The sequence below is a fragment of the Spermophilus citellus genome (genome assembly GCF_964194105.1).
Source record: "Spermophilus citellus genome assembly, chromosome: 2".
Classification (NCBI taxonomy): Eukaryota; Metazoa; Chordata; class Mammalia; order Rodentia; family Sciuridae; genus Spermophilus; species Spermophilus citellus.
Genome location: NC_138183.1, coordinates 125672715 through 125698169, shown reverse-complemented (window position 1 = coordinate 125698169; position 25455 = coordinate 125672715). Strand labels below are relative to the sequence as shown.

At 37.5% G+C, this 25455-nt stretch overlaps 1 protein-coding gene across 2 annotated transcripts in view; it reads right to left on the bottom strand.

The window, feature by feature from the left end:
- OPCML (opioid binding protein/cell adhesion molecule like) overlaps positions 1 to 19727 on the bottom strand; it is a 532920-nt gene extending 513193 nt beyond the window's left edge. For both annotated transcript variants that reach the window (XM_081281267.1, XM_081281268.1), the window contains exon 1: positions 19539 to 19727. In XM_081281267.1, coding sequence (XP_081137393.1) covers positions 19539 to 19705 — 167 coding nt within the window. In that variant the 5' untranslated portion in view covers positions 19706 to 19727. The remainder of the gene's footprint in view (positions 1 to 19538) is intronic.
- Between the last annotated feature and the right edge of the window lie 5728 nt (positions 19728 to 25455).

The window sequence follows — 25455 nt, the reverse complement described above, 5'->3', positions numbered from 1 at the left end:
GAAGTAAAACGAAACCCCTAACTCTCACAAAACTCAACTCAAAGTGAATCAAAGACCTAGGAATTAGACAGAGACACTGTGCCCAATAGAGGAAAAAGTAGACCCAAATCTTAATCATGTCAGATTAGGCCCTGACTTCCTTAAAAAGATTCCTATAGCACAAGAAATAAAATCAAGAATCAATAAATGGGTTGGATTCAAACTAAAAAGCTTCTTCTCAGCAAAAGAAACAATCAATGAGGTGAAGAGACAGCCTACATCTTGGGAACAAATTTTTGCCACATGCACATCAGATAGAGCACTAATCTCTAATATGTATGTATAACAAAACTTAACACCAAAAAAACAAACAACCCAATCAATGAATGAGCTAAGAAGCTGAACAGACACTTCTCAAAAGAAGATATACAATCAATCAACAAACATGTGAAAAAATGTACATCATCCCTAGCAATTAGAGAAATGCAAATCAAAACTACTATAAGATTTCATCTCATGCCAGTCAGAATGGCAGTTATCAAGAAGACAAACAACAATAAGTATTGGCAAGGATGTGGGGAAAAAGGCACACTCATATACTGCTGGTGGGACTGCAAATTGGTGCAACCAATCTAGAAAGCAGTATGAAGATTCCTTTAAAACCTTGAAATAAAACCAACATTTGACCCAGCTATCCCACTCTTCAGTCGATACACAAAGGACTTAAAATCAGCATACTATAGTAATGCAGCCACATCAGTGTTTACAGCAGCTCAATTCACAATAGCTAAACTGTAGAAGCAACCTACATGCCCTTCAACAGATGAATGGATAAAGAAACTGTGGTACATATATACAATGGGATATTACTCATCATTAAAAGAGAATAAAATTATGGGATTTGCAGGTAAATGGATGGAGGTGGAGAATATCATGCTAAGTGAAGTAAGGCAATCCCCCAAAACCCAAAGGCTAAATGTTCTGATAAGTGGATGCTGATCCATAATGGGGGAGGGGGATATGGGAAAAATGTAGGAACTTTCATTGAGCAAAGGGGAGGGATGGTGAAGGGGGTATCGGGGCAAGAAAGATGGTGGAATGTGACAGACATTATTTCCCTAGGTACTTGTATAACTGCACATATGGTGTGATGCTACATTATGTACAATCAGAGAAATGAAAAGTTGTGCTGCAATTGTGTACAATGAATCAAAATACATTCTGCTGTCATATACACCTAATTAAAATAGATAAATAAATTTATAAAAATACTAGTCATGTACACAGAGTAACTGGAGAAACACAGCACATATACTGGACCAGTAAAGACGTAAGTCAAGAAAAGGCTGGAAGGAGTCTTCATAGGAATATTGATTAGTGATGATCTTCCTATCCTGGAGGTATTCTGCAGAGATAGGCAAAGACAGCTATTTTTTTAAATGCCCAGTTTTCAACAAAGCATCACAAGGTACACAATGAAACAGGACAACATGGCCCTTTCAAAAAAAAATTTTTTTTTCTGAAATCATTCCTGAAGAAACAGGCTTTGAACATACTTGAAAGAACTTTTAAGTAACTGTTTTATTTATGCCCCCAAAGCTAAAGGAAAACACACAAAAATGAACTAAAGATAATAAGAAAAATAATATATGAACAAAATTAGAATACAATTTTAAAAAAATACAATTTTTAAAAAATAAAGGAAATTTTGTATTTGAAAATTACAATAACTGATTTTAAAAATATCACTAAAGATGTTCAACAGTACTCAAACAGACTGGAAAAACAATCTTTAACTTGAGTCACAGTCATTGCATAACACTGAAAATGAAGAGTAAAGAAAAGGAAAATAAAGCTGAGCCTTAGGGGCTTGTGAAACACCATCAAACAGACAGACATGCATTTGAAAGTTCCAGAAAGAAAAGAAATTTCAAAGAGGGGAGAAAGCTTAAATGAACATATAAATATAAAAAAATAATTAACTCAAAGTAGTCTGATCCCAAAGATAACCACTCTGAAATACAGTAAAACCAAACTGTTAACAGCCAAAGACAATGTACAAATCTTAAAAGTAGCAAGTCATCAACTTCTTAGGTACAAGGGAACCTCAATAAGATCCTCATTGAATTTTTCAACAGAAATCTTGCTAACCAGAGGTAGTGCACTTAATATTTAAATTGCTACAAAGAAAACACAAACAAACCATCATTGTAAAGTTCTATATTCATTGTACATCATTGTAAAGCTCTATATTTAAAAGTGACCTTTTAAAATGAAGGAGAAAATTAAGACATTTTTCTCTGATATAAGGTGACTGACTCATTGTGGGGAAGGGAGAGGGAGCATGCGAGGAATAGACAAATTCTAGATATGGCAGAGGGGTGGGAGGGGAATGGAGGGGGTAGGGGGTTAGCAATGATTGTGGAATGTGATGGACATCATTATCCAAAGTACATGTATCAAGACATGAATTGGTGTGAACATAATTTATATTCAAAGTTATTTCAATTAAAAAAAAAGACACTTTCAGATAAATAAAAGTGAGAAAATTGTTACCAACAGAACTGGCCTCTGAGAAATTCTAAAAGGAGTATTTCAAATTGAAATAAAAAGGAGTTATCAAATAAACTAAACTGTGTGAAAATAAAGTTATTTTTAAACATGATATATAAAAATAGGAAAAAATTATAATTTTGGTTCATAACTACATTTTTATTATTTTATAGTATTTAAAAGACAAAAATATAAAAGAATTATAAGTGTATGTTTGTGGATACATAATACATAAAATAATATTTATAGGATAAATAACATAAAAGGGGATCCAAACTGCAAGGGAATAGCATTCTTGATTCTTTTTACTTATACATGACAATACAATTCATTTTGACAAAATTATAAAAGCATGAAATATAATTTTATCTAATCTGTCCCCAATACTTCCCCTTTCCCTTCCTTCTTCCCTTTCCTGTTCCCTTCTCTCTACTAACCTTTTGCTATTTACTTATAGTTTATTGCTGTTTTTTTCTAATTAGTGTCTTATATATGTACAGGGTGAGATTTACTGCAATATTTGTACATAGGAATGTTATGTCATATTCATCCCACTGTCTTTCCCTATCCCATTCCTCCTCCCTTCCCTACACTCCTCTTTGTCTACTGTATTAATTAATCTCTTTTTTATTCTTTTATTTTATCCTCTTTCCTTATTTTGGATTAGCTTCAGCATTAAAGACTACATTCAACATTTGACTTTTTGGGACCCACTTATTTCACTTAGCATAACAGTCTCTAGATCCTTCCATTTACCTGCAAATGTCATAAATTATTCTCTTTTATGGCTGAGTAATATAGCTTTGTGTATATATATATCACATTTTTGTTATCCATTCATTTGTTGAAGGGTACCTAATTTGGCTCCATAGTTGAGGACAGTGCCAAACATATTGTGTTCATCAAACAGGCAATCTCTCCTGCCACTTTCTGGCCTGTTCTTCTGAATTAAAAGAGATAATGTTAATAGTGCCTGGGATATAACTTTGTTTATTGAGCATTTACTATTTTTATTTGCTGTGTATTTTTTTTCAAATAAGTGTCATACACTTATATTTAAAACAAATTTCCACAAAATGTGGAAAAGACTATCAGTATTATTTTTAGAAATATATTTGAATTAAAATTTTAATAGCCATTAATAATATTTATGAACAATTTGCTGCATGTTGTGGTGCATGTCTGTGATCCCAGTGACTTGGGAGTCTGAGACAAGAGGATCACAAGTTCAAGGACCATCTCAGCAACTTAAGGAGACCCAATCTCAAAAATGGGCAATTATCAAGAATAAAAATAACAGTAAATGTTGGTGAGAATGTGGGGAAAAGGGTACTCATACATTGTTGGTGGGACAGCAAATTGGTGCAACCACTCTGAAAAGCAATATGAAAATGCCTCAAAAAACTAGAAATAGAACCACCATTTGACACAGTTATTCCACTCCCTTGTATATGTCCAAACAATTTAAAATCAGCATAATATAGTGACACAGCCACATTAATGTTTATAGCAGCACAATTCACAATAGATAAGCTAAGGACCAGCATTTTTGAAAGTGCCTGTATTTATTACTATTTTAAAATAAATTGTTCTAAGCTAGGCATGGTGGCACACGCCAGTAATCCCAGCAACTCAGAAGGCTGAGAAAGAAGGATAACAAGTTTGAAGCCAGACTGACCAACTTAGAACCTATGTCAAACTAAAATATTACAAAGAGCTAGAGATGTTGTTCAGTAGTTTGAGCATATGCTTATCATGATCAAGGACCTATGTTCAATCTCTAGTAACATAAAAATAAATAAATAAAATAAAATAAAATGTGTAAGCGAGGAGAATATGCCACACTAGGAAAATATCTGTAGAGTGTACATACAAGAGGGAATGACAGAAAATCAAAATGTGTCACTACAAAAGAAAATCAACTAAACACAGGGAAAAAAATGAAGGTAGGAAGCTGTGCTGAAAACAAATAAAAAACTGCCATAGTAAGTTCTTCCTCATTGTTAATTTCTTTAAATATAAATGAAATAAACACCCCAATCAAAAGACATAGATTAGCAGGATTGATTTAATAATAGCAATAGAATCCAATAATATGCTGTCTATTAGAGACTCATTTGAAATTGCTTTATACATAGGTTCAAAGGGAAAGGATGTTGAAGTATTTCCATACAAATTAAACTAGAGATTAGAGGTAGCTATGCCAAAATGACAAATAAACTTTAAGAAACTCTTACCAGACATAAGGTATACTATATTATAATAAAAGGATCAATTTACCAAGAAGATACAATAATTGTAAACATATATATATATATAAAACAAACATCAGAACATGTAATAATATAAAGAAAACATTGGGAGAATTAAGGGGAAAAACAGCTCCTATAACAGCAGTAGAAAACATTAATGATCCACTTTCAGTAATGGACGGAACAACACAAAAATCAAAGAGGAAATAAAGGATGTGAATATCACTATAGAGGTAAACTGGACCTAACAGAACACTTCACCTTCCAGAGGCAGAGTATACATTTTCTCAAAAACAAATTGAACATTCTTCAGAATAGATTATATACTAAGCCACAATACAAGTTTTGGTAACCATAGAGTGAAACCATACAAATTTTTTTTCCTGATCGAAATGGAAAAAAATAATAAATCCATAGCAGAAGGAAAAGTGAAAAATACACAAATATTGTGTGAATTAAACAGCACATTTTAAACTAATGGATGGGGGGGCAAGGTAAAAAATTAAAGATTCTGGGGAAAAATGAAAATTACCAACAGTTATGAAATGCAGTAAAGGCAATAATAAAATGGAAATTTATAGCTTAAACACCTATAAAAAGAAAAAAAGTTCTCAAATCATGAACCTAACTTTAAGCCTTAAGGAATTAGAAAAAGAATAAAATAAACATAACTTTAACAGGAAGTGTATATAGAGTGTATATATATTGCTATAAATTTATATATGAGTAAAGATAAACATCATAGAGAAATATAAAAATATAAAAAGTAAAGAAAATTAACAAAACCACAAGTTTGTTCTTTGAAAACATTAACAAAACTGATAATTTGTTGGCTAGATTGAATGATCCAAATAACTGAAATCAAAAATTAAAGGGAAGACATGGAAATGTTAGAACAAATTCTATTCAAACAAGAAAGATAATAAGTATTATTAACAATGCATGCAAAAAATTGGATAATGTAGGTGAAATTGAAATAGTCCTGAAGAATTCAGCCTACCAAGAATGAATCATAAAGAAATAGAAAATCTGAATAAATCTATGATTGAAAGGAGATCTAATCACGAATCAAAGTATTAGACAAAGAGGAATGAAGGAAAGAGATAGGGTTGGGAATAAGAAAGAAAGTAGAATAAATCAGACATAACTGTCCTATCTATGTTCATATATGAATACACGACCAGTGTATCTCTATATCATGTTCAACCACAAGGATGGAATCCTAATTATAATAAGTTAAAATCCACATATGTACACTATGCCAAAATATACACTGTCATATATATATATATATATATATATATATATATATATATATATATATATATATATATAACAAATAAAGGGGAAAACCTCCTAACCAAAAAGAAAAGAAAATCCCAAGACCAGATGAATTCATTGATGAATTCTACAAATTATTTACAGAAGAGTAATAGTCCACTTCAGATTCTTCCAAAAATATGAAGAATAGTGAATACTTCCAAACCAAATCTGTGAGCCAAGATTTTCCTGTTAATAATGAAGCAAAGACATCTTGAGAAAAGAATAGTAAAAATTATCACCTCTTATGAATATTGATGCAAAAATTATCTACAAAATTCCAGCAAACTGCTTTTATCAGCATTTTAAAAGGATTATACACTATGACCAAGTGAAATTTGTTCCTGCAATGCAAGAATGGTAAACCTATGAAAATCAATCCACGTGCTTCATTAACAGGTTGAAGAAAAAGAAAATAAACACATGATCATCTCAATTTATGCAGAAAAGAAAAGTCATTGGAAAAATTCAATACACACACACACATATATACACACACACACATTTTCAACAAAATAGAAACAGAAGAAAACTACCTCTTAAATATGAAAGTCTCACAGTTAATAACTCAGTGGTGAAAAACACAAGAGCTTTTCCTCCAACATCAGAAAAAAGACAAGATGCCTGTAGCACTTCTAATCAATATAGTTTTAGAAGTTTCAGCAGGAGCAATTAGGCTACACAAAGATGATAAAGCATCTGAACTGGAAAGGAAAATGGGAAATTATCTGTTTACTGATGACATGATTTTATGTTTAGAAAACTCTGGACTCCACCAAAAAACATACTACTTACTAGTTCTAATAATTAACTGGCAAAGTTACAGGATACAAAATCAGTACACAAAAATAAGTTGCCTTTCTATACACTAAAAATGAACAATCCAAAAAGAAAATAAGATAATTTCATTTTTGATAGTATCAAAATGAATAAAATGGGAGTAAACTTATTTAAGAAGGTGAAAAAATTTCATGCTTAAAAAAAAACAAAAAAATGCTGCTGAAAAGTTGAAGAAGGCAAAAATAAATAGAAAGATATCCCATGTTTGTGGCTTGAGAGACTAAATATAGTAAAGATGTCAGCATTCACAAAGTGATCTATAGATTCAATGTAATTCCCATCAAAAGTCCAATGATGTCTATTTTTTCAGAAATAGAAAAAAATATATCCTAAAATTCATGTGAAATGGCAAGAGATCACAAAACAATCTTGAAAAAGGAGAACAAAATTGGAGGTCACACACTTCCTGATTTAAAAACTTAAAACAAAGCTATAGAAATCAAAAGACACTTGTCCTTGCATAAAGACAGATTAATAGACTAATGCATAGAAATAATCCTTTGTTATAATGACTTTCAACAAATGTACCATTTGTTGAAAGATCATTCAATGAAGAGAAGACAGTCTTTTCAAAAAATTGTGCTCGGAAAATTAGATATCCACATGCAAAATGAAGAAGTTCCACTTCTACTTCATATAAAAATTAACTTAAATACATTGGACTTAATCATAAAATCTAAAACTTAAAAAAAGGGGGAGGGGCAAAGCTTCATGACATCCAATTCGACGACAGTGATTTCCTGGATATGACATCAGAAACATAGGCACCCAAAGGGGCAGGGGATGAATGAACTAAAGCAAAAAATGAAAACTATTACACATTCAACATCCTATCTACACAGAGAAAAAGCAGCCCACAGAATCAGAGGAAATATTTTCAAGTCATATATGTCTGACAAAAGATTAACTATCCAGTATCCCAAAACCCTCAACTCAACAACAAAGAACTTATCTCTATAAAAACAAGTGCGGGAGGGCAATCAACTTGAGTAGGCAACTCTCCAAAGAGAATACTTTATACAAGTCAATAAGTATATCAACATCATTGACCAACAGGGAAATGCAAATTGAAATTGCAATGAGATACCAATTCAACCCATTACACCTGCTATTATAAAAATTAATAAATAAAAATAGAAAACAAAAAGTGTCAGCCAGGGTGTACAGAAACGGAAACCCTTAGGCACAGCTAATTGGGAATGAAAAGCAGTGCAGTTACCATAGAAAACAATATGTAGCTCCTCAAATAAATAAGTAGAAAATTATCATATGATCCAAAATTTGCACTTTGAGGCATATACAAAAAACATTGAAAGCAAGGGCTCAAAAATATTTCTACATTCATGATCAAGGCAGCACTATTTAGAATAGGGAATGCAGCACAAGTGTTCATCAAAGGACGGAAAAATGAAGTACAGACAACGATTTGGTCTTAATTAAGGAAGGAAGTCTGACACATGCTTCAACAGGAATGGACCTCAGCAACATTATGCTAAATTAAACAAGCCAGTCGCAAAAGGACACATTTCATATGGCACCACATGTCTGAGGTATAGTCAAAATCATAGACACTGAAAATGGAATGGTGGTTTCCAGGAGCTGCAGGGAGGGAAGAATGGTTGGTTATTACTTAATGGATATAGAATTTCAGTTTGCAAAGGTGAAATAAGTTCTGTAGATGGATGGTGATGATGGCTACACAGCAATATGAATGTACTTAATGCTACTGAAATGTACATTTCAAATTGGCTAGAATGATAAAATTTATGTTAAGTATATTTTACAATAAAAAGGGAGGCACGAAGAGAACTTTGGGGTGATAAAAATACTCTCTACCTTGTGGGGTGGTAGTTACATGAGTGAATATATGTGTTCAAATTTATTGATATGAACAATTAATTTGGGTGTATTGTATTTAAAACAAATTTGCTCCCTCCCTCTATTTTTCTCCCTAGTTTTTCCTCCCCATTTCCTGATTTATGGGCTCTGTGTTCTGCCAACATATTCACTATATGTGAATGATTAGAGAAGAGAGCTTGAAATTAATTCAACTTTAAAATGCCCGCACTGTCTAGAGTAGTGCTTGGCATACAGTGGGCACTAAACAAGTGTTGCTTGTTTGAATTATACATTCAGAACAATTATCCAAATCCTCATATTCAAACAATAACAGCTTGAAAATATTTTTAAATCCCATATACTAAACATATAAACAATTTTTTCTTGTCATTATTCCTTAAACAATATAGCATACAATTCACATAGTATTTACATTTTATAGATATTATAAGTGATCTAAAGATGATTTAAAGTACATGGAAGAATATGTGTAGTTTACATTCAAATACTACAGCATTTTATAGATGAGACCTAAGCATTTACAGATTTTGGTATCCACAAGGGTTCCTAGAACCAATCCTCCATGAATACTGAAGAATGACTATAACCTATTTTTCTGTTTTGTATTTTTTTTTTGTATTTGTATTTTTTAAGTAACTATTGTTTACTGCAAGCTTGCTACAGTATCAGACTTTAGGTCTTTGCAAATTCAATGTCGTTTGCTCTCACCCAATGACTCAGTGAAGTGGGTATATAGTCCCTGGTCTTTTTAATCAGGCAATTGAGGCTTAGAGAAATGGAAACCAACCACATGCAGCTATTACTTAAGTAGTAGATTTGGGATTCGAAATGAGTCTTTTGGACTGTAAAGTTGCTGTTCTTAATCTCTTGATAGAGGTTATACTTTATCTTACATTTCGCTAAGCACCCATTGACTTGCCAATTGTAAACCAGAGCTTATAATCAAGAGCATTCTATAAATTGTTTGCACTGCACAGGTGCGACATGAAGCATGCTTCTGAGGCACGTTCAGAGGCATCACAGTGGGCGCTTGTTACAGAAGCTGTGGCACTTCAGATAGCCAAGAAAATGGGTCCATAAATCCCTTCATCCAAAGATGCCCACTGGAATGTTAAGAGATTACTCACTTTGGCCTTTCTATCCTCTAAAGTTTGCAGACACTCTTCCAGAATGTGCCATCCTCGATTATGGAAACATAGTGAAAAGAAAGGAGCAAACCTCCCTGGCGTCTGCTCAGCATTTCCTGCCAGTGGCTTTAAGAATATTGTGAAATTCACACACAAAAAAAATGCAATTCTAACAAGCAAGAGACAGGACAAGTTATATACCAACCATTTAGGGAGAGATCATTATCTCAACCAGAATTCAAATGCCAGAATCTCTGGTTGTAATTTCAGTGACTTCCCAATTACTTCAAAATGGTGAAAATATCTCCATTAGAATAGATAGCTCAGACGTCAGTGTGTTTGTGTATGTGAGTGCACCAGTGTGTCTATGTGAAAAGGGGAGAAACTAGAAAAGAAAGAAGTAAAGGAGAAGTTAATACTTCCTTTTAAAAAGCTTGGAGTGCCTACTATGCATTAGGTATTGTACTGAACACTGGGGACCCGGAGACATAATGCATTTACGGCATGGGAGAAGCAAGGGAAATGACAATGAGAATAGGAATATCTCTAGAGACAGTATAAAAAGCACAGGATAATATAAATTTGAGTACTATAATCCCTTGCTCTTACACAAGGTGACTTACAGCCAATATCTCAATGTGAGCATGGCCACTCTGATAAAACACCGGACTGATTCAATTCCCTGTATATACAGATAGTGGCTCCTTATATCCCTCTGGGAAGTTCCAACCAGCCAAACAGTAAGCAAGAAGCCTTGTGTCAGGATGGCATCACTGGGTGGTCAAGGTAGACAAATAACTGATATAGCAAGCCATATATCTGAGAATGAACTATGTAATTAATTGTAAAGGAGCAGAGCAGACAGGAGTAACCGTGAATTGGTCTTGACCACTGTTGAAGAAGTCTGCAAAATAAAGAATTTGGGTTAGCAGACAAACAGTAAGCATTCAAAAGACGCTTAACCACTAGGCTGGGACAAGTGGGGTCAAAGGCAATTCTTGTCACTCTGAGGGGAGGTCCTGGAAGGACAAGCCAGGGTGACTGATCTCCCAGAGTCTGGTATAGCTTCAGCATACATTATCAAGACATGGACTAGGACTCAGTGGCAAGAATATTTACAGCTATGGGTCAAGTGGGAAGCGAGTTTCTGATAGAGCTAGCAATGAGCAGAAACTTCCTCTTTAAATTGCTCTTGCCTCTGCTGGCTCTGCAGATGCTGGACTTCAACATGTGTGTGGCCCTGTGTCCTGGACACCTGGACACTTGGCAGGTGGCTAACAATGATTCTTATCATTCCACTCTCTTTCCTCCATCTATTTTCTACCTTTGACTATTCAATAATGCCAGTGGAAGCCTTTTGTTCCTTACATGTATACACATTTCCCTGCTCCTTAGTTCTTTCCTTTATCTTTCTTCAATTCTGCTTTGATACCTTCAGAAAATCTCTCTCCCCCTTTCTCCTCTCTTGTGTCTTTGCATTTTTTATCTTTCATTCCCTGTGTCTTTCTTCCCTTCCTTGTTAATGTTTATCAAAATACCTCTAACCATCAGACAAATATATTGTGACAGATGTGGGATGGATCCAATAGAATGAGCGCTATGTATCTGAAAATTAAATTTGGCTCAAATAGAAACAATACTACAAACTCCAAAAACTTCTGAAAGTATTCAGAAATATCGTTGAGAAAATGTCTCCATATAATCTTCCTCTAATTACACCTACTTTTCTTCAGCGACAGTACTCACAATAAATAGAAAATTATCATATCCATTTTTTCTCTTTTGTATAATTACTTCTACAACAACATTATTTCATATTATTCTTCATTGCTAGTGTGTAGCATTGTGGGTAATTGTGAGTTAAATCATCTTCGGTGGACCAGCCAGAAAACTTAACAACCACTTATAACATTCTTTGTTCCCAATACACGATGAAACTTTGTTAACCGAGCTATCATAAATCTTTAGACTTGACGAAAATGTTTAATATTCAAAACCAATTTTTAAAAACTTTATTGATCAGCACTTTTATGGGAAGCCAGGTCAAATCCTTCAGCATCTCTTTGATTAAGGAAAATGTACCGTTTCCAGGGAAAAGGAGGTTAAAATAGGTCGCATGATTTTCTCTAGAGTATGAATCAGCAGCAAGGTGAGGAGAAGGCCAGTGGGTATTTTCACCACCTTAATGGATTAAATTAAAATGTGAATATAAAAATGGAGAAGGATTACAGATTGAAATGTTTTAGGGTTTAAAGAAACTACTTCTTTTTATTCTATACTTTGGTATCATTCATTTCTTCACAACTGTCAATGGTGGATTCTTGCCAACAAATTATCTGATCAGATTATTTTGTTTTAGTTCACAGGCCCTTTGAAGTACTCTGTATACAGAGTATACAGTAGGAGGTAAATAAGTAGGAGGTAAATAAGTGGATAGTAGGACATTCAGGGTAGGTTCACAACCAAGAACACCAATGACCCCCTCTACGGTATGCTGAACCCTTTGGTGACCATCATTTTGTGTAGTGTTCCCAGCACACATTATTTCTAGCTCCATAAGGTGGGTCAACATTTACTTTAGTGCAGATGAGGGAAAGGAGACCCTAAATATTCTACAGAAGACATTTAAAACACTCAGCTTAAATGCAGATTTCCTGGACTTTCAATCCAATATGTGTCCTGGCAAAAGAAAGAAACCTTTTATTTGTTTCTGCTCAGAGTGCATGGAAACCTTCTCTGATCTCTATATCAGGGAGGTCAGGGTAGACTGTGTAATTGAGAAGAAGCAGAAAGGTCTTCTAGGAGCAAATCTGAATTCCATCACTTAATAACTATGTGAACAAAGGCAAGTGGCTTAATTTCCCTAAACCTCAATTTCCTAGGCCATTAATTGGGATTGTAATATTTTGAAAGTTACATTAAATGATAGGTCATTTATAAATGCATATGACATAATTAAATCATGGATAATAGGGTTTTTGTTTTAAAAGCACCCCACTTCCTCTCCCAGAGCCTTGATAGTTTTATTAAAGGGCCTGTGGTCTTATCCTATAGGGAAAGTGTCAAACCTTTCCTTTCTTCACCTTCTCTACCAGGAAAATAAAGTGCAGATTTAGACAGGGCAAGTCCTGAGCAGACTAGACATTGGAGCTTAAATTTTCACTTATAAAAAAAAAAAATACACCAGCGTATAAGCTATACTAAATAGGTGTTACTATTGGGAGATGGGAACGGAAGGAGAATGGACCAAAATGAAAAGAGTCCACCCTTTTCCCCAACATCTACTCCACACTAACTGTAGCTCTGATTTCCTTAAATGCAACATCAGCAAAATAATCTTCCTGCAGGGCAAACAAAAATCAAACATATTTGGAATAATCTGGGGCTGTCTTGTCTGTATTTAAAAAAAGAAAATCAAGAAAGGCTAATACTTAGTTCCTAACTTAATAGGTAATGCAAACGTCTACAGATGTCTTAAGATATAATTCCTCCTTCTTATCTCATGACTATGAAGACAGCTCCCTGTTAATAAAAAGCAATTTTTAAAGTTCTCCCCTGGGCAGGTCAAATAGAAGCTACTTTGCTTTTCCTTTCTGATGCATCTCATTTTTGGATCCCAACAGATCTCTAACACCAGGATCCCCATAGTTTGCCCTGATAAACACAGTAAAGCGGTCATGGGCAGAGTCCTTAACAAAAGTTGGAAGGAAGGGAAGTGGAAAGACAGAACTAAACTGAACCCAAGGGCCAGATTTACTAAAAGAGGCCAAATAATTACTAAAGGGCTTAGATAAGAATTGCTGAGTTTTTCCACTATGGTTCAAGCAGTCTAGGGGCCTACATTGTTAATGCTTTAAAACAGCTTCTTCCTTTACCTTCTTTGGACTGTGGACAAGTTAGGTATGTGTATGGGGAGGCAGACACATCCCTGTCAATCAGAGATGTTAGAGTGTCACAGACTCAAACCAGCCCTACTCATCCTGGCCTGGGCGATCCTGCAGCCATGTGCCAATGTGGGACACACTAAGTCCTCAGGCAGGATTACAAATTTTCTTGCTCAATGCATCTCTTTTTCTCTATGATAAGGAAAATCTCTGCAGAAACATGACAGCCTCCTCTTCCAAATGTGTTATTTTACTGCTGCTAAGAAGATTCCTCTTAACTCTGCCACCCTGCTTGTTGTCTTGCCCTTAGGGATATTGAAGACTTCTGTGTAGTTTAAGATCAGATTGCAACCACTGGTGGATTCAACTGTCCCCTCTGACAAGTAATTTGAGTAGAATCCAAAAATCCTTCAGCCCTCAGGTCCCTGAGTGTTATGCCTGAATGCCCCAGCATCATATTTTAAAGAGAATAAAACTGTTTAAATATAAGCAGTTCATTGCTGTAAGGTAATACTATATTAGACGAGGATGGGTCTCATTAAAATGGCTCAAAGAGTCCCACCAATACTTAATATTTTTAATCCCTAGTACCCAGTACAATATCTGCACTCAACACATAAGGCATAAAATGCAGGAACTTGCAATGTAACAGTGACCACACATGAAGAAATCACAGGTCCACAATGTGTCTCTGTTAAAAGGGGTGTAGCAACTGTGGCTGGAACCCAGATGACAGTAATTCTTAACCAAAAGCAGGAAGCTGAGTGGAACTTGGAAGAAACTAATACAATTTAAGGTGTGTGTGTAGGTGGAGAAGGAGACGGTAGAATAGATGAAACTAGGAAAAAATGAGAATATAAATTATTACTGAGGAGTTCCATTTAGTACTAGTAACAACTAACACACAGTCAGCCCTCTGTATCCATGTATTACATCTGCAGATGTGCAAAACTGCAGATCAAAAATATATTTAAAATTTTTAATTGCATCCATATTGAACAGGTACAGATGTTTTGCTTGTCATTATTGCCTAAACAATATAGTATAACAAATATTCACACAGCACTTACATTGTATTAGGTATTATAAATAATCTATAGATGATTTAAAATATTGGAAGGATGTGTGTAGGTTATATGAGATGTGATCATCTGAGAACTTTGGTATCCAGGGAGCCCTGGAACAAATCTCCCATGAATACCGCTGAGGAACATACTGCTGCTCTAAAACTAACAGAACAACACCATATACTTTGTCTCACCTGATATTACGGGTCTGGTGGATATCATTCCCTTCTATATACAATTACACTGAAGTGCTCAAGGCTATGTAGTTAGTGAGAGGTGGAATGAGAATCAAACTGAAGCACCCAGGTCCTGAGCCCAGCACTTTCTAGAGCACTAATGTAGCTATAAGGTGGCTGAATGTATGCAAGGGACACTTTAGTGGGCAGTAGGGAGGAGGGAGAGACCCTGGGCTCAGGGTCTCTCCCTCAATCTTGCTCAGATGTTATAGGGCATAAAGGCTTCAGAAGAGAGTTCATCAACTCTGCTCCAAACTGGAAATACTGGAAGAGATACATTAAATCCCCATAACTCCAGAGATGTTGATTTCTTTGGCTTGTGAGTTTGGCATTAGATTCTTTGTCTTTTGTTTGTTTGTTTTGGTGTGGAATGAATTCACTGCCTCACATACTCTAAGCATCCTCTCTACCACGCTAAGTTATATCTCCAACCCTAAGTGGAATTTTTAGAAAGCATTCCAGGTAACTTCAAGGAGCAAACCAGTTTATCATAGTGATAAGGGCTCATAGTGAGAGGGCTCTTCTGGACCTGGACCTGCTTGTAAGTCTTTTTATGTCTCCATTTTCTTAGCTCAAAAACAGTGCCTTTACACTTGCATAGTCCTTATTTAGCTTAGGCACCTTAAACATTGAAACTCAAAAGTCATGCACATTTTTGAATAATCTACTGGCTGCTCTGAATTTCCAAATTTAAGCCAGATGACCAACTGCTGACGACAAATGAAAAATACAGAAAACCACCCAGGTGGACAACAGAACATTGTACTCAGGAATTCTATTGCCCAAGTTGCTTTGGAAAAATCCCACTACTCAGATTATTCCTTGGCAGCAGTTAAACCTCACCTACTTGTTCTGAATGGATTAGTTCAGAACTCCAAATGAAAATGTTGGGACAGGGTAGAAATGAGCCTGTAAGCATAATCCCATATCAGCAAGCTAGGATTATCCAAATTTTTTATCCTATATTGAAAAATAAAATAAAAAATAGCAAAATAAATCACCATGTTGGTGGAAACTTTTCCCATTGAGTAAAACATCCATAAGTAATTAATACAACCACTGTTTTAGGGTATCCCTCAAAATGTCTATGTACTCAGATAATGTGGACTAACAGAAAAAAAAAAAGTAAATTTAGAGGTATCAGAGCTTCATGAAGAAGGTTCAATTGGTGGGCATCTGTGTGTCAGATGCCAGCTGACAGGTTTAGGATGCTAGGCTCCTTTCCTGATGTGGGCACTGATTCAGACAAAGGACTCCTAGATACTTGTTATATCTAATCTAAAAGAAAGGCACAGAACATTTTTAACCCAACAGCAGATAATTGTAATGAAATGATTCTGGCCAAGAGGGCCCATTTGTAATAATGAATTCAAATCAGATTCATAGAAGCTATAATTCAACCATAGTGAATAGCACCTTCATTTTCCATATCATCTCTCTTCCAAAAAGGCAAAATAACTCAATATTCAAATAATTATTTTTACTTTTCAAGTAGCCTTGTGAAGTAGTTATGAAGAAGATAATATTGCCTCACTTACATAAAATGAGTTTCAAAACTTCAGTGTCGTCTTTGGCACATCACTTCCTAATGTCTCTCAGTGTAATCAAAGACCTGTCACAACAAAACTGATATCCCAAAGGAAGGAAATCATTCCGCCTCTAAGCTGTACAATTTTTCATTGGAGAGTTTGAAGATGGACCCAGGTTTCTTGATTCCTTTCCTTTTCCTACTAGGACTTTGCTTCTTATCTGACTCCATTCAACATTTAGAAACAAACTGGAGATAATTTGATCCAGGACAGTTACATTTAAAAAGACGTTCTGTGGCTGATAGGTATAGACATCATTTAATTTTTTTAACACATTCTGAATATTTAATGCATTTGGAACACTAAATTCCCAAGCAATGAATTCCCAATGAACACTTTTAAGGAGACTATAGAGTGACTAAAGAATTAAAGAGCTGGGGATGTAGCAGAGTGTCATATCATTTGCCTAACATTTGTGAGGCTCTGAGTTTGATCCCCAGCACGACAAAAATAAATACATAAATAAGCATGGTTTTAAAAGCAAAAAGAACCATCAAATAAAAATTAGTACATTTATCTGGGGTTGAGGGAAACTGTGGATTTCCAATTACTGGAAACATGGGCTCTCCCTCCAAGTACTGACAAGTACGTTTTTTGTTAAGATTAGAATGTGTCTGTTTGCCTCTAAAGCAAAAATGTATTAAACAAAAACTGAAACAAACAGAAATTTGCAGGAGATGTTTATGTTCTTTGAAGATACATTGTCTCCAGTGAAATTAAAATCTGTAAAAATCAGGGAATAATAAGAATTCAGTGATGAGGGAAAGAAAGAAGGAAGAAAATGAATATAAGGCAAAAGCATGCCACATAAAGACACCGATAAAAGTAAAAGAAAGAAAGCCATAAGAGAGAAGATTGCATAAGCTAAAATTTAGAGGATAGAGACAGATTAAAATGTGAAACAATATGCTAGATTTATCTCTTCCTGGGGTAAAATGCACAGAAAAGACACGAAATCAACTTAGGATATGTGCGTTGTTACTTTTTTTAAAAAGCAACAACACACAATCAGGTAACAGATAACAGTTGTATTTGAGTATGTAAGTTTTTTCCCCACAAAGCACAAAAATCAAGTATTCAGCTTTTCCTTTTTTATTCCCATTCCCATTACCAAACCCAGCTGCTAAACATTAGAATTGAAGATCATGAAAACAGGCCACTAGCTAATAAAAAATGGTAGATCTAAGCTGGCCCTCTGCTGGTAGAATTGTTTCACTGCATCAGAGAAAGCAGAAAGCTCAAGTTTTTAAGTTTCTGCCTTAATTCCAAGGGGCAAGAAGAGGCCAGATGATTTAGCAAAGTTCAACACTGAGTCCCTATTCAACTCTGGACCTCTGTGCCTCCAGTGGAAGATTAGAAGATAAAAGATAAAAAGATACATACTAACATCCCATTCAGACTACTAACATTTGTCCAAATTTCCTCCATGTGCTACTCAGATCTTTGAACCAACTGGTCCACTGAAAATGTGCATCCCACGAGTCATTTCCCATGGATCAGACTCAGGGGTCTTATTTGAAGCAACTCTTAAATTAGTACACTCTTGCCTGGGACAGGCATACCAGAAGGACTTGTCTTTCCTGCTGTATGTGAAAGACATCTCTGTCCTCCTTCCTTATCTGTCCTTTTTGGGCCTCCAAGCACCAGAATACAGGGGATCTGGAACCAGTACTCCAGCTCAAAAGAAGATTTAGCTAATAATCATACAAAGTTGCAAACTTAACATTTGAGTTCAAGAAAAGAATTGCTGGTTTCCCAAAGGCATTCATTCTTTCCCCAGGGAGATGCTTATCTCCACATGGAGGGTTCCACAAGGAAAGCCAAAGGAATAGAGGGAAGAAAAGCCCACCCTCATTTTCCTCTTGCAGAAGCTAGGCATTTTGGCTACAGAATCTGGGTCAGAATGTTTTATTTTCACCATAACCATCAAAGTCACAGGCAGGGCAAATGTATTCACCCTGTGCACATCAGGAGGAGGCATAGTTAAGCTGGGACGTCCCTGAATCTGTCTCCTAGGACCACACTGCCTCATTAAAGGAATAAAAGATGATATCTGCTGAGCTGGTGGAAAGTGGTGGCTGCATTTTTATTAAAGTCTCTGCTGCAGCAGGCCTAGTCCCCAAAGGTTCATATTCCAAGAATCTCCACCCCTCTGCCTGGAGTGTGTAAGTGATTCTCTGTAACTCATTAAGGTAAAAACAAAACCTTCTGTATTGTGCTTCTCACACAGAAGTGATGTCGTTGCATAAAAGCTACATGTTTCCTCTCCTTTGCCCCAGCTGGAAAAAATAAAATGGCCCTCATAATTTATCATACAAGGTTGGCATGAGTGGCTGCATCTTCAGCAAACTCTTCACAGGCCATGGCCTGGCCCTGGTAATTCCAAAGCCTTCAATTGTTAAGAATCCCCCTGAAAGGGACAAGTCTAGTCATCCTGAGGATGACCCCACTTCATCACATATCTCCTGGTCTGGGAGAGAGGATCCAAGGGGCTGGCTGACCACTCAGTTTTTCAATTTCAATGCCCACATGTTTTTATCTTGGTACACACACAATAGTGAATCTAGCCATGTCATGGCTCCATGTATACATGGAGTTCCAAATGCAGACTTCCAGCCAGATACCAGACCAGAAAAGCCAGACCAAGTGACAAACCTGTCCAAAGAACTGGTATCATCAACCACAGGATGCAAGTTGCCACCTTTTGGGCCTGCAAAAGTCCCTCTCACATGCTCCAATCGCCCACAGGAGCCTTCCATTCTCTCCCTCAGCCCCTCCCCATGAAACCACATCTGAGGGGCTCAGTCCCCCTTTGAAGGATAGCTCCCTACCTGAGGGTGGCGCTCTCCCCTTGCCGGACCGTCACGTTGTCCATAGCTTTGGGGAAGGTGGCATCTCCGCTGCGCACGGGCACTCCTGTGGGTACAAGGAACAGCAGCCTGAGAGACACGACCACGAGGCACTTCCAGGGCAGGAACAGGTACCCACAGACCCCCATCCTCGACAGCCACAACTTCCCAGAACTCGACAGCAGCACAGTCCAGGTCCCCCGCCACGCACACCAGCCGTTTTCAGGAAGTGGTGTGGGGAGAAAGGAAAAGAGAGCACACCCGGAGCAGAAAGGGGGAAGAAGGAGAAGCAAAGAGTCCAGGCTCTCCGGAGTCTAATAATTCTTCCTCAATTCCTGCCTCAGCTTTCCAGCCTAGCAGAACCAGATGCCCCCTCCTGCATCCAAAAAGAGCTTTCTCGACGCTCCCCTGGGGAGGGGGTAGACAGCTGGGAAGGGAGAGAAAGAAAGAAGGTGCAAGGATGAAGGTCACAGATTGCGCTTTTTCTGCCTCTCTCTTCAAGATGCTACTTTAAGATTCAGTTGGGCACGTTCTGCAGAGGTCTGGCATCAAAAGTTTATAACCCAAAGAAGGCAAGTGTCTCTGACATAAAGGAGATGTCATAAAAAGCTCCTGCATCAAGGAGAGGAGAAAATGTTTTATTAGATCACACATATGTATAGATATATTTATAAACCAGCCCCAAGTCTCGCATCTGGAACCCGAAGGCGATAAAAAGTTCCAAGCTGGGACACGCAGCCGGTGCAGACCAAGATCCTCCGGTCCGTGGATGTCCTCCCCGCAGCCCGGTCGGAAACTCGCAGCCAGCCTGGCCCGCGCTCGCCAGCCCGCGGAGCGCCGCCCGGCGCAGGCTCTGGGCTCACGGGGAGCTGGGCGGACGGCGCCCCCGCCTCCTCCGGGGACGCGGCACGGGACGCGGGGACGCGCGGACGCCACGCTTAGCGGCCGCCCCCGGCCTCTGCGCCGCCTTCCTCCCGGGAGCAGCCCGGACGCGCGCGGGCCCAGACCGCCAGGGTTGTCATGGCAGCAGCTCCATCCCTGACCGTTACTTTCTCCCAGTGCCGACTCGGAGCTAGCAGGCGGGCAGGCAGCGCTGACTGTGCGCTCATCCCGACCCGGTGCAGGGCGAGGGGCGCAGGCGCCCACCAAGTCCCGCTGCGCCCACCAAATCTGGGAATCCCTGCGGGGATGAGTCCGGCCCCTCACAGGGCTCCACTCTCCCCCTGATAGCTGAGCAGGCCCAGAGAACGTCGCGCCCCTTTCAGTGGCTCCCCAGGAATCAAAGCGGGGATGGGGGGTGAGTAGGGGGAGGGAGGAGGAGAGAGGGAGAGGGAGTTCTGGGGAAAGCAGCAAATTGAAAACTGACACTGGCATCTTCCCTCCCTCCCTGATGCCAATGCAGAAGTTGCCAAACCCCGCCCTGGATACTGAACTACATTTCCCACTCCAGGTAGCTGAACCAGGCTGCCTGGTCCACCACTCTGCAGCTGGATTGCACCTAATCAAGCTACAGTTCTATGGCGTAGCTTTCCTGGGCCTATGCAGAAAGCCAGAATGAGAAGCTTCCTACTATGATGACCTACCTCAGAGACCTTTATGCCCCTACACTTGATGTTTATCGCTCAAGTGGGCAAGTGTGCATTTCTTCTTACAACACAATATGCAAAGTTGTCCCTATTGTCCATGCATTTTATTTCAGTAAAAAGCAAGAGCTGGGGAAAACATGGTTACCCTTTAAAAAAGTAGTAGGAATAATCTTTATAAATCCATCTATAGCTTTCTGATCACAGGAAGGGTCACCATAATAGTGTTAGAAGGGGAGATGGGGGCATGGTATTTTTAGAGGCCAATCTCTGCATTTCTTTGAGCTCAGATTCACTTTCTTTCAGTTCTAAACCTAAGAACTTCAGCTTTCCTTGGGTTGGTCATTATTCTTTTTCCTGCTTTGCCTGACAGAATCCTCCCTCACTGCGTGGCTCTCGCTCTTGTATCCTAATTTAATGGTTGCTATGTGCATCTGCCCTACTGTATTCTTTCTCAAAGCCTTTTGTTAAATTAGGCTGGGCTCTGCACAATTGGCAAAATGAAATGTAATTCAAAAATAAGCATTAAGCTCTTAGTGTTTATTACTTTAGTTGCTGAAGGATACAAAGGCACACTACCTGCTCTCAGTTCTGAGGAACTGAGCACAAACAAATATTGCCCCAGTCCCCCTTGTAAAATGGTTTAGCTCACATATATGTTTACGTTTAAAAATTTTAATTAGCACATCTTACCTCAGGAAGAGAGACTACTTATCACTAGTCATATCAGTTATGGCAAAAACTTGTATTACATCCTTTTCAGAAAGCAGATATAATTCAGACAAGAGTGGGAGATGACATTTCTCTGTGAGTTTCAGAGGTATAAGGCTACAGGGAACAGTGATGCAGAAAAGAGAGACTGGGGCTCTGGAAGCAGACCCATTACATATTTTAGGATCACCCCATAGTTTTAATGACACATGTCTTTCCTCAACACTTGAGCATCCTTGTGTTTTCTGTAAAAATGTCATACATAATCCTCACAACTCTGTGATATGCTGGTCCAGTATTAACAGAAAAGGCTCTTTTTCTACTTCAACCTATAAAAAGCTGAGAACATGAGATATGTCTTCAGTCACAGGGCTTGTGTCTTTAACACAAGTGGGTAACAGCAGTGACATCTGGTCAAGTGGCAGCCACATCATGAGTTTCCTGCAATTCAGTTGTAGGATGCTCAGATCTACTCTTGCCCCTGTTGGCCCTGTTGTTTCTCAGGAGATGAAAGATGGCTGGAGATAGGAAGAGTTAATGCAGATTTAAAGGAAAGAGAGAATAGCATGAGATTCCAGATGGGAAAAGAATGGCTAACGCAAGAAAGTGGGGGCGGGGGGAGAGACAGAAGCAAGACACAAGTTGTCTTAATAATGTATAGTAAGTCCTGTTCTTGTGAAGGAATAAATGAGGCACTCCATTTTTTAAACAGCTGGATTCCCCCAACCAAAGGCATCTGAAGTCCTAAAGCACAGGATAAATGTCTATCCTCTTCCATTAGACTGGTTCCTAGTTCAATATCTGTAAGTGAATAAATAGTCTGAATTTAAGGGCCTGTGAATAAAAGAAATTTCTGCAATGGTGTGATCTTTATGTTAATCTGTCAATCCAAAATTTAATGGAGGAAATTTTATTTCTCTATTAAGGCACTGCAATGGAACAGTGTCTATTTATAGAATATAGGACCTAAACCAAATTGAAATTTGAAAAAAAAAAAAAAAGTTCAGGTTCACCATGAACAGGACTAAATAATTTATGTTGGGAATATCCAACTGCTTGACTAAGTGCCATGATAAGGTGGTCCCTACCTAAACCTTCTTAGATATATTAAGACACATATAAAGACAAATTAATGTAGAGTACTGGTTCAGAAGTTAGGTCATCTGTTCAGATACTGACTCCTCATCTCTTCAGCTGCAGTACTGGTACTAGTAATTTTCATATCACCTATTTTATACAGATTTGGAATCTCAAAATATACCTTAAATTTCTTTTTTTTAAAATCAAGAATAGTGAGATGACAGAGACAACTGCCTTGAAAGAAAAAATCATGGCTTACACTTTCCAGAAAAAAGGAGGCACACTATCCCATGCCATGTAGGGAAACATGCGGAAGCACCAGGGTTTGTCAGGACTCAGAAAATGTGAGGAGAAAGCATGACAGAGAGCCTTTATTGTAGTTTCCATGGGAAAGAACAGGTGCTAAATTTCAAACATTTAGGATACATCATTTGAATATTTTCAGCAGGCCCTAGGTTTTAGGGACAACCTCTAGTTATTCTGAACCGGAATCTGGGGTGTGGAAAACTTGCCTCTCTGTGGGAAGGTTAGAATAAAATTTTATTTGGAATGTGGACTTTGGATTGATTGGATTGCATTTGAAAGGCATGCTCAAAGATAAGTTGTTTACCATCTCCAGGAATTAGATGGTTCTAGGAGGGGCCAACTCTTGTTAAGGATGCTTTGAGTATCAAAGCATCATATAATACAGAAAATAAAACCAATGATTATTGTAGGGAACAGTTAATGAGATAATGCATGCAACATATCACCAAAGAAATTTGGCAGGTTGGAAAACTTCCTATATTATAGTTGTATTGCATAATCCCCATTTTCATGTGATAACAATTTATAAAATGGAAGAAGATATGAGTGAAAAGATATCAATGCCCTCTGAACAAACAAGAGTTGTACTTGGACCTACAGAAGTCTTGTTGTTTATGAAAATTTGTAACAGAAAATGCAAAAATTTCATTCAAATTTCAGGGATATTTTAGTCACAAGGTGAAGAGACTTGGTTAGCCAGAAAGAAATAATTATGAAAGTCTTAAGAATAGGGATCCTGACCAGAGGGCATTTTCTCAGGTAACAGAAAAAGAGGAGTAGAGAAAGCAAAAGGAAGGCTTTAAAGAAACTTGTGTATTTCTGGTCATAATTCAGGTGACTGTAACAAATTAAAACCAAAAAATAGTATCTACAGCCTACAGAAGATCTAATGGCCCAGAAAAGCTGTGTAAAAAGCAAGAAACCACATGGGAAAACACCTGTTGTAGTAGAATCACATTGGGTTAAATTGGTTTAAATGAGATGGGGTTGCCATAACTTTCCCACTTTCATGTCAACTATGCTTTGTGATTGAACCTTAAGAGATGCATCCTGGCAGAAGGAATGAGCAAAGGTGAATACAGAAGTTATTCCATCAAAAGAGCAAACAGTAATAGGGAAAGGAAACACAGAAAAAGTCAGTCTTTGTAAGGTAACAACTTCTGCTCAGAACCTAAACAATTGTCCTGACTACAAGCTGATTGGAATGATAAGCCCTGATACAGCTGCCTAGGTATGCCTGGATGCCTCTCACCAGTATCAGGAGCTATGCAAACTGTCTTACCTATGATGTGACATTACCTGCCTTATGTTCCTTGACAGATCACTCTCACTCAGAAGGGGATAATCAAGACAAGACAATAATCAACAAACCATTGAAAAATGACAGAAAACTTTCACACTATTTTCATTTATTTATGCACTAATTCATTCACTAATTCTGTTAACATGTGTTACATGTCTATTTTTTGTGGCAGGCACTGTTCTAGAGACTGGAGATGCAGTGGTCCGTGCTTTCCTTCAAGGGTGTGTGACTAGTGTAGAGATGAGGGGGAAGAGATCATAAGAAGTACAAATAGACTGCTGTAAGTAAAGAAAAGAGCTGACAAAATTTGATAAGATACAAGAATGAGAAATTGGATAGTCTAGGATGCCTCTTTGAAGAGGCAGTATCTGAGGAGTGACCTCACTGGTCAAAGGAGCTAACCAAGTGAAAGGTGGAGTCAAGCAAATGACTTCAACAGAGGCAAATTTCAGAGGACCTTCACTGGACCAAGAGATAGAAGAAGGCATAGTATCACTGGGCCTTAGAAGTCACAGAAACTGTTTCACAGTCAAAATCTAAATGTGCAAATAACTTTGGGAGATTTTCAGCAGGTAAGTAACAAAATCTCATTGATAAAATTTTGTGAAATCACTTTGACCTGTAAAGAATGGGCTACAGGGGTACAGAATGAAAACAGGGTGTATCAGATGTAGAACATGCCAGGAATGATGGCAGAGGGGGAGGGGGAGAAAAAATGGTTTGAAAATGGGTATCTTTGGGGATTAGAAGAATTAGGACATCCTGAGAGTTTTGTTGTTGGAATTGAGTAAAGAAACAGTATTGAAGATGAGTTTGTAAGTGGATAGGCAGCATCCAATAATAAGAGATAACCCCAGAAGAAATGAGCGTAGGAGGAAGGATCTCGAAGCATGAATAAAGAGTTCTGATTAAGTTG